Here is a 9,798-nt window from a genome sequence, read left to right on the forward strand (position 1 = left end):
CCTCCTGCCCTACGTAATAAAAAATTACTGGGACGCTTCCTAACCCCGCTGCTGAGTCGCGGAGGCTGCGGATTACTCCCGGCTGGCTTACGAGCGGGGGCCGGAGAGATCGCCGCGACCTAGGTATCGCTCCCGCACGCAGGCGGCTCCGYGAGCGGTGGCGGGAGCGGGGACGGCGCGAGCTGCGCAGGGGTTTGCAGAGCAGCTGGCGCCGGGCCCAGCCGAAGAGTCACTTCGGGTTAAGCAGCATCATCCCGGAGGTGACGGTGCACGGGGAGGGGGATTGCCCGCTTTGCCTCGTTAGCTTCCTGCGTAAACGAGCCCCGTTCCCTAATTTTAGGCTCTGGGAAAAGAGCACGGCGCGGTTGGCCCCCTCCGCCTCCCAACCCCTCCGCCTCCCCGGCGGCGCTTTTATTTTTAGCACCTACCGCAAGCGACAGGTTGGAACGGTTTCGCTTTCTGCGCCCCGTGCGAGCCGTAAAAAAAAAAATATATATATATATATATATAAAAAAAAAAAAAATCCTCCCCCACCCCATCCTTGGAAAAGCCGGCAGCGCTAAAACAGAGGCTAAACAGCGCGGACGACTTTACGGTGGGGGCGGCTACGCGGCTGCCTGCCGCGCGGCGCCGTCGCGGGGCTCGTTGGGCGGCGGGATCTTCAGGTCCGACGGCTCCACGCCCCAGATGTCCCGGGCGTACTCCTTGATGGTCCTGTCGCTGGAGAACTTGCCCGAGGCGGCGATGTTCCTGACGGCCATCCTGGTCCACTCCTTGGCRTTCTGCGGGGGCCGCGGCGCCCGTCAGCGCGGGGCGGCGCGACGGAGGTGCCACCGCCGCTGCCACCGCCGAGCCCGGGACGGTCGTAGCCTCGCCGAAAGAGGCGGCTCTGGCCACCGGGTGGGTCCCGTCCCCGTACTCACCATGTAGAGCTCGCTGACTTTCTCCTGACACTTGACGTARGCCTCGTAATCCGCAAAAACTTTAAACCTGTCGCAGCACAGAGAGGGCAGGTGAGGGGCAGCAGGGATACGTGGCACCTTCCTGCGGCGTCTGCCAAGCGGAGACGCCGGGTCGGGTGCTCGGGGCCGGCGCCGGGCTTTCCCGAGYGGGAACGCGTCAAACCCCCAAGGCGGAGACCGTGCCGCTCCAGGGAGCGTGCCATTAAAACACATCCGGATCCACCACCCAGAGCCCTCGGCTGCTTAGCGCTCCAGCCATAAAAGTCCCTTGGGAAACCTAAAGGCACCTGCCCGGGAAAGGCTCTGCATCCCRGCCTTAACGTTCCCGGGTCCTACGTGCAGCAAACACGTAAAGGACCATACATAGGGACACGTTCGTGCTAGCGGAGCACAAATTGCTCTTCCACGCGCGCAACACCGGGGCTAGAAAATGGGATCGTATCAGACGAGTGATCGCTAGCCCAGGGGCAGCAGGCGCCGCGGTTGGCGGTGGCTTTGGCTCCCAGGGGCCGGGACCGCGAYGGAGAGACCTGCCGCCGCGCCTCACCGGTCGTGGTGGAACAGCATGTCCACCACGTTTTTGAAGAGCTCGGGCTCCTTGGGCGAGAAGAAGCCGCTCTTGATCTGGTCGATGGCCTGCTTGAGCTCGGGGAGCTTGTCGTAGTACTCCTGGGCGTTGTACCTGGGGGCAAGGACACCGTCGGACCTCCGCGCCCCGGCGAGCCCTTGCGGTGGCTCCGGCCAGGCGACGCCGGCGCCCGCGTCCCCAGCCCTCACCCCTTGCGGTCCAGCTCCGCGACGTCCTCCACCCTCATGCCGAAGATGAACAAGTTCTCCTCTCCGGCCTCCTCGGCCATTTCCACGTTGGCTCCGTCCATGGTGCCGATGGTGAGCGCCCCGTTGAGCATGAATTTCATGTTGCCCGTACCCGACGCTTCGGTGCCCGCGGTGGAGATCTGCTCCGACAGGTCCGTGGCAGGAATCACTGCCGAGAAAACACATGGAAAAGGGTTTGTGGTTACCGGTGCTGGATCGTGGCGGAGTCAGGAGCAGCCTGGCCGTGGCCCAGCCTTGGYGACGCTGGCCGTGGCACTGGCTATCTGCACAACGGGAGCTCCCTGCTAGCGTCCACCAAACGTGGCACCAAGGAAACTCCACTTCCGTAGCAGGACGCACAGGCGCGAGCTTCCCCGGCAAGAAGCAACGCTTCCAGAAAAGGTCAATTTGAAGCTTTATTGATTTAGCTGGGCGCCCTGCAACTCCTGCTAGGTGCGAGGGGATGTCCCGGCCTACGCGCTGCCCTGGGGAGACGCAGGRGGGAGCTGGCATCTGCAGCCCCTCCATCTCCGCTTGCACGAGCTGAACGTGAGGCTCCTCGTTGAAGCATAAACGAAATAAATTGCCTATTAGGGAAGACTGGGCTCTGCTTGGAGGTCTCTGAAAAGAGATCGCTCCTCTCCACGGGTCTGAAACATGATCGGCTTTAGGATGTTTCTATTATTTCAGTTCTGCCTTCTGATCCGCCTCTGCCTCTCTGCCCAGGGAGATGTGACCCCCAGCTAGCACGAGAGGTTTTAGCTTCCTCAACCCACCCAATGACGTTAAAGCAGCTCTGGGGCAACAACCCATGCAGGAGCCTCGGTTTGGTCTTAAACAAGGTGGAAAACGCCAAGTGCTAATGCCAGCTTGTTGGTCCGAGTTAAAGCAGAGCATATCCATAGCTCCAGCTCTTCAGAGCGAGGCATTTGCTCCTGCTGCTTGGTATATACTCGCGAGGAGCAAAATTTGCACAAACAAACCCAAACCCAACGCTGAGTCTGTGCTGAACAAAATTAGACCCGCTGCCTTATAATGCCGAAGMCCCGGGCCACGGCCACGGGGCAGACGCCTTCTCCCCAGACACCACCCCGGAGCGCGCTACCTTTCTCTGCCAGCGAGACTCTGTAGTTCTCCAAGAAAATGACCTTCAGCTTGCTTCCCACCACGGGGTCGTTGTTCACCACGTGCGCCACGGCGTTAATGAGCTTGATGATCATCTTAGCCATGTGATAGCCTGGGGCAGCCTAGGAGAAAAGCTTTTCCTGAGGACCCGCTTGCTCCCACGCGCCCGGGTTGGTACCGCTCGGTCCTGCTCCCACCGCCCATCCAACCCACACCTTGCACCTTCTGCCTGGCACATCCCCCTGCCGGCACGAAGCCTTTCGGGGCTTTCACAGCTCCGGGCAATAGGGTCTTGCTTGGGTTGAAGCCACCAAGCGCTGCCCCAGCGTTTCCCTGGTGGGCTTAAGGCACCTGGCTCTGGGAGGACATCTCCCTTAGGACATCTCCATGGGCTTCCTCCGAAGTGCCTAAACTCCCCTTCTGACTTACTTTGCCTCCGATGATGACTGTCCTGGGCACAAAGAGCTTTGCAGGGTCCTTCCGGATGCCTGGGGAAGGTAGAAGCGCTGGTGTTACCCGTTGTCTTAACTACAGCTCCAACGGGGGCTTGTGCACCCCCGGGGCAGCCCGTCCCCTCCGGGCATACGTTGGCGGCTTACGGTTGTACATGGTGATGACGTGCAGGCAGTTCATCAGCTGCCGCTTGTACTCGTGGATCCGCTTGACGTGCACGTCGAACATGGAGGAAGGGTTGATCTTCACCTTGTACTCCTTCTCGAGGAAGAGCGCGAACTTCACCTTGTTCTCCTGGCGAGGGAGGCGGCGCGTTAGGACCCGCAGGGCCCAGCCCGCGCCGCCCCGCGCCGCCCCGCGCCCCTCACCTGCTTCACTTTGGACACCTCCCGGATGAAGATGTCGTCGTTCACGAAACTGTGCAGCTTGGTGAGCTGGCTCAGGTCTTTCACGTAGTCCTCCCCTATTTTCTGCAAGAGCAACCCGGGCAGGCGCTGAGCGCGGGGACCCCCCAAAGCCACCCCCGCCGGCCCCACGCCGCCCCGGGGCCGGTACCTCCGCGATGAGCTCTGCCAGCCCCGGGTTGCAGAGCAGCAGCCAGCGCCGTGGGGTGATGCCGTTGGTCTTGTTCTGAAACTTCTCCGGCTCCAGCTCAGCGAAGTCCTTGAACCTGAGAGCGCAAAAGGTGATTGCTTTACGCTGACGTGCCCACGGGGCCAGAAACCGCTAAAATGCATTCCTCCGAGACGAGGAAACGCGAGGCGAGTCTCCAGCTCAAAGCACGGCCYCTTGCCTGCTCAGGTCTCCAGCCCCGGCCCAGCGCAGGGGACCTCGCGCCATCGCCTCCTCCCGCCCCGCGGCCGTCCCCATCCCACCGCTCACACTTGAGTCCTGACTATTTCGGAGTGGATCTTGGCCACGCCGTTGACGGCGTGGGAGCCGACGATGCAGAGGTGGGCCATGTTGATCCTCTTGGTGCCTTCTTCCTCTATGAGGGACATCCTCCGCAGCCGCTCGATGTCGTTGGGGAAGAGGGCCGCGATGCGCTGCGGGGTGCCAGACAGGCCACGCGGTCAGCATCGCCGGCGCCAACAACACTCGGGGCACACCTGACCCYGGCGCGGAGTGAGGGCCCAGAGAGCTGGACCCAGCCCCGGAGGTGAGCGAAGGACTGGTCTGCTAGCGCGCGAGGCCAGAAGATGGGGATGTGGGCTCTGGAGCAGCAGGACTCGTCCTGCCTTTTCCCTGACATCCCATGGACGAGGATGGTGGGCAGCCTAGGGAGGCTTGCTCCGGGTGATGGTCAAGCAGGGAATCGCGGAGCGATCCRTCCCACCCCAAATCAATGGTGGGACGCTCGGGTCTGGAAGATGCCGCGGGACAGCTGTGTCCCCTCCATCCCCAGAGCTGCTCCTGTCTCCCAGCAGGGAGAGGAATTTTCCGCCTACAGCGCCGTAAGCTTTCCTAAGGAGCTGCATCTCCAGGAGAGCCCCTGGAGAACGGCAACGGGCCAAGTCCTTTGAAACAGCCGCTAGCTGCGGGATGGGAACACATTGGCAGGGAGGGCTTCCCACTGCCTTGCCTGCTTCCTGCACACCGACCCCCCGAAATAGCCACCAGCACCATCCAGCTGCAAACCATCCTCAGTCCGGTCTGTCCATCACGCTAACCCTTGGGCAACGCACGCCGTCCCCGTCACCCTCCCGGAGCGGGCTCCCGCGCGGCGCCAGGGCGCTTACGTCCAGGTGCCTCTGGTTGATCTCGTAGATGATCTGCAGGTGCCTGGGGAGCAGCTTCTCCATCAGGTCCACGGGCCAGCGCTCCAGGGCTTCGGGGAGCACCGTGTGATTCGTGTAGGCGAACGTCTGCTTGGTGATGTCCCAGGCCTGCCGTTCGGGAGAGCGGGGCGGTCAGTGGCGCGGGGGGGGAAGAGACCGCGCTGGAGGCCACGGGCAGCCGCACGGCCGAGCCCTGCCGGCTCCTCCGACAGCAGCGACACCCAGCACAGCTCCGGCAGGGCGGCTTTGCCCGGCCGGGCTCACTCCTCTCCAGCAAGGGGACGTGGAGCAGGTTCGGCCCTGCAGGCTGCGTGACTCATTTCTTTACAGAAGGGGAGGTGTCTGCCCAAGTCAATACCTGTCAAACCCAACCTCGGCTCCTCCAAACCACTCTACGGGCCCCGCTGGCGGCTACAAAACTGGTTCCCCAGCTCCTGCTCTGGTTACGGGAGGAAGCTGGGGGGTGCCCGTGGGAGCTTGCACCCTGCTGCTCTCCTGCCCTCCGGAAGCTCGGTGCATCCCGGCTGCTTTCACGCCACCCTTGCAAACGGCAGCAARGCTTCTGCGCTGCCCGGGGGCCTTGGCCGAAGCCCTGCCGCTCTCGGAGGGCTGGGGAAGGAGTAATGAGCAGGACCAGAGGAGGGGACGGTCCGAAAGCACGCGTAGGAGGGTGCAGCACCCATTGCACAAGCAGAGCGGGCGTTGGGGACGGGTGCGCGCGCGGTGCCAACCGCCGCAAGCATCCGCACGGACCCCAAGCGGCAGGGCCGCCCCGCGGAGTTAGCCRGAAAGCCAGGCGTGTCTTCCAAACCTTGCTCCAAGGCAGCTTTTCAATATCCACAAAAATCCTCATGAGCTCCGGGATCGCCATGGCGGGGTGCGTGTCGTTGAGCTGGATGGCGACCTGCGGAGAGCGCAGGTGAGCGCCCGAGCCCCCGGGGTTCGCGTCGCAGCAAAGCCGGCTGCTCGCGGCGCGGCTCGTACCTGGTCGGGGAAGGAATCGAAGACGGTGCGGACGCTCTCCGTGCTTCCGAATTTGGAGGCTTTGAAGCGGCGTATGATGTCCTGGAGGGTGGCAGCCACCACGAAGTACTCCTGCTTCAGCCGCAGCTCCTTGCCCTCGAAGAACTGCAAGCGAGAAGGGGGTTGAGCGCCCTGCTTGGAAAATTTCGGCCACAAGGAAAGGTGCCACGGGAAACGGGAAGCTAAGTTAGATGGGTTATAACGCCTAGGGGTTAATTCTGAGACGAAAATAAAGCCACCGTCCATTTAGCACCAAACATGAACACGTTGTTCTGCCATGGACGATCTGCAAGGGAGCTGCACGGCCAAACGCTCGACCCTGCTGCAGTTGGCCCCAATTTTCCTTGTTGGGACCTAAGGGGACRCTTCTGCGGTAGGAGACCATTCAAACGTTTCCTCCTGGCGATCGGAGGAGGTTTCTCCACCACCCAACCGCTCGAGCGGCTCCAGGCAGCCCGGGAAAGGGGAATTCCCCGCTCCGGCAAGGGGGYGACTCACGTTGTCGTTGGGGTAGAGGACGCGGGATATGTTCTCCGCCAGGTTCCTGTCCAGCACGGCCTGGATGTAGTCGCCGACGTTGACTGCGGAAGAGGAGGGGGACGGCGTCAGCGCGGCCCCCCCTCCGCGGCCCCCGGCCCCCTCCGCGCGCCGCACCGCCGCCACTCACAGTCGCGGAGGTTGAAGTCGTTGGGCGCCCGCGCCGACCACAGCCGCATGGTGTTGACGGTGTTGTTCATGTAGCCCGGCACGGGGGTGTCGTAGGGCAGAGCCAGCACCACCTGGGACGCAGGCAGGGCGGGGGGGGGGGGGGATCGCAAGGGAGAAGCTCCCCTACCTGCGTGTCGACCCACTTGGCGCCGCCGGGGCCGTGCTCCACCCGGCCGTAGAAGTGCACGGGCAGCATGTACTCGGGGCGCGCCTTCTCCCAGGGATTGCCGTGCCGCAGCCAGTCGTCGGCCTCTTCCACCTGCCGCGGGCGGCCCCAGGCGTTTCGGGGCCGCCGAACCCCCCCTCCACCCGGCGCGGAGCGGAGCCCCCCCCCAAGCACCCGGCCCCGGCGAGGCACCGAGGGCAAGCGGGGAAGGTGCGAAAGGGGCTCTCGAGGACTCGAAGCTCCCGGCTCGCTAGCAGAGCGTGCCGTAACCGGAGCCTGCTCCCCTCCGCGCCGTTTCGGCCGAGCGACTAATGCTTTTGCCCCGGGAGCTGCGGCACCGGGATGCTCCCGGCCCCGGGGAGCCGGGCAAAGCGCTTGCACCAGCTCGAGGAGTTAGACAGGTTCAGGAAAACATCTAAGCGTCCTTAAAGATCACAGCGGCGGCTCTGGCGCCAGGGCCAAGGAGCACGGAGAGCATCCGTACGGCCCGACTGCATCCCGGTTTGAGGGCTGGTGGGAAGCAGCGCCCCGGGCCACGGCCGCAGCGGTTCCCGGGCGGGAAGCGGAGGGCTGGCGCCCCGGTCCCCTACCTGCCACCCGTCCCGGATCTTCTGGTTGAAGATGCCGTACTCGTAGCGGATGCCGTAGCCGTAGGCCGCCAGCCCCAGCGTGGCCATGGAGTCGAGGAAGCAGGCTGCCGAGGGCGACCGAGCGGAGCGCTGAGCCGGGCCGCCCCGGGAGCCGGGGACACAAACCCATCAGGGCTGGGTCCCACCGCCCCCGCGGGGCACGAGACGTTTTTGGGGAGGGGGGGGCGGCTCACCAGCGAGTCTCCCGAGGCCGCCGTTGCCGAGCCCCGCGTCCTCCTCGATCTCCTCCAGCTCCTCGATGTCCAGCCCGAGCTGCGGGCGTGCGGGAGAAGGCGACGGGCGTTACGGGGGGACGCGCCAGCCTCCGGCCCCGCTGTTTGCACCCAAAAGCCCCTTTTTCTCCTAGCTTTGCATCAGCGGCAGTGTTTTAGAAATACTCGGCACTTGGCTGCCGGCGGCTCCGTGCATCCGGCACAGAGGATTTCCCTAGCGGGTGCCGCAGAGACCTCCGGATAAGCCGGGCCCTTCCGCTCGCCTGGCTGTGCGGTGCCCCCGGGCTCTCTGCCTCTAAAAAGTCACCTGGGGCCTCGCTGCTGCCCTTTTTGCAAGGTTAACAGATAAAAAAAAAAGAAAATAATAAAAAAAAATGGAGAGGAATTGCTCTCCCTTTGAACCCGGTCGTTTGAGGGCGTTGCGCAACCGCTGCAAGTCGGCCGGGCACCGCGCCGCGGCGTCGAGCGGGGGCGCGGGCGAAGGGCCGGGCGGCCAGGGCTGCGTTTTATTGCGCTCCGCCACCGCCGCCGGCAATTAACGGCCTCGCTCGCGCAACCCGTAATTGCCCCAGGGTTCAAGCGCTGCAGGGCCCGTCCCGGCGGCTCAGCATCCCGGCGGCCAGGAGCGGCGGGGAGCCCGCGCCGAGGGCGAGCGGCGGTTTTTGCAAAGACGCCAGCAAGCGCGGTGGTTTCCCGGYGGCCGGGCGGCGGCGGYGGCTCCCGCGCTCACCTGGTAGACRGCCTCGTCGCAGGCGTTCTGCAGCCCCAGGTTGATCATGGTGTTCTGCAGCGTCCGCCCCATGTAAAACTCCAGCGAGAGGTAGTAAATCCTCTGCAACGGGAACGCGGTGCCAGCGTGAGACTCCGCGGGGCCCCCAGGAGCCTCGCGCTCCCCACCRAGGAGCGGCTCCGGGGGGCGATTGAGGAAAGCCGGAGAAGCGGAGCAGCTGCTGGGGACGGCGGCCGTTCCCGCGGCACGGAGGGGGCCCGCGCCCACCCGCCGCCGCCGCCTCCGGCTCTYGGAGCCCCGGATCGCCCTAGAAGGCTTCCCGGGCGCTCCTGGCGCTTGCGCCCGCGCCAGCCCCGCGCCGCGACAAACGGCGTTTCCACGGGCTGCGCGAAAGCCGGCCGAGCTCCCCGCTGTTTATTTTGCRACGCGAACGACGGCGGCCTCGGCTGCTAAAGTCCGGGCGCTGAACTTAGCAAAGTCATCGGGAACAGCCTCGAAATTCAGAAGGAAACCCCCCCCCTGCTCCGCTGGCACGCGCACCGGGAGCGGGACCGGGGAGGTTTTGCTCCCCAGCCTGCACGGCCGCCCAGGCCCTCGCTCCGCCGCCCCGTCCCCGGGTCCCCGTCCCCCGCCGTGCGCCCCGGCCCACCTTGGGGTCCTTCTCGTAGTAGTACTGCTGGGTGCGGATCCAGCGCCCCACGAGGTGGTCGCGCACCGTGTGCGCCAGGGCGAAGTAGTAGTCGCGGGGGGTGGCCACGTTGCGGTCCTTGACCAGGGTGAAGTGGAGGTGGCGGTTGAAGCCCTTCTTCAGCTCGGCCACGTTCTCCACGCCCACGATGCCGCGGATGCTGATCTGCTTCCTCTTCTCCTGGTCCGACAGCGGCCTCGACATCTTGGCGGTGGCGGTGGCGATGGCGATGGTGACGGGAGGAAGGCCGGCGGGCGGGCGGGCGAGCTGCGCGGGGCGGCGGGACGGGGATGGGGACGGGTCAGACGGGGGCGGCGCGGCGGGACGGGGATGGGCAGAGGGCCGGGGACGGCGGCGCCGGGCAGCCGGTGTCCTTTCCGCCTCCGCCCCGGGCTGGCGCCTCCCCGGGCGCGCAAGACCAGCCTTTCCGGGGCTGGGGCGCGGGGAGGGGACAGGGACGAGGGGGCGGGCCACCCCCGGCGGGGGG

The 9,798-nt window shown here is 65.1% G+C and overlaps 2 protein-coding genes across 3 annotated transcripts in view; one reads left to right on the top strand and one right to left on the bottom strand.

Annotated features, from left to right (window-relative positions):
• The window catches only part of ABHD12B (abhydrolase domain containing 12B), a 10,662-nt gene extending 10,398 nt beyond the window's left edge, over positions 1–264 (top strand). Inside the window, exon 11 of the mRNA XM_026056070.1 lies at positions 248–264. Within this exon, the coding sequence (XP_025911855.1) occupies positions 248–264 (17 nt within the window). The remainder of the gene's footprint in view (positions 1–247) is intronic.
• On the bottom strand, positions 7–9,579 carry PYGL (glycogen phosphorylase L). 2 transcript variants are annotated; one of them, XM_026056220.1, is made up of 20 exons: positions 9,273–9,579; positions 8,624–8,725; positions 7,855–7,933; positions 7,622–7,725; positions 6,993–7,124; positions 6,825–6,936; positions 6,656–6,738; positions 6,119–6,262; positions 5,946–6,038; positions 5,096–5,242; positions 4,239–4,402; positions 3,912–4,026; positions 3,725–3,826; positions 3,503–3,650; positions 3,333–3,391; positions 2,884–3,025; positions 1,740–1,947; positions 1,510–1,644; positions 924–990; positions 7–782 (listed from the first exon to the last, which is right to left on the bottom strand). In XM_026056220.1, exons 1-20 carry the CDS (start codon positions 9,513–9,515, stop codon positions 606–608), a joined length of 2,556 nt encoding a protein of 851 aa, XP_025912005.1. In that variant the 5' UTR covers positions 9,516–9,579; the 3' UTR covers positions 7–605. The 2 variants fall into 2 exon arrangements, with proteins under 2 accessions (XP_025912005.1, XP_025912006.1); XM_026056221.1 differs by lacking the exons at positions 8,624–8,725; positions 9,273–9,579 and having other exon boundaries at positions 7,622–7,750; positions 7,855–7,897.
• Positions 9,580–9,798: the final 219 nt, after the last annotated feature.

The sequence above is a fragment of the Apteryx rowi genome, unplaced genomic scaffold (genome assembly GCF_003343035.1).
Source record: "Apteryx rowi isolate R43461 unplaced genomic scaffold, aptRow1 scaffold_13, whole genome shotgun sequence".
NCBI classification, from domain to species: domain Eukaryota; kingdom Metazoa; phylum Chordata; class Aves; order Apterygiformes; family Apterygidae; genus Apteryx; species Apteryx rowi.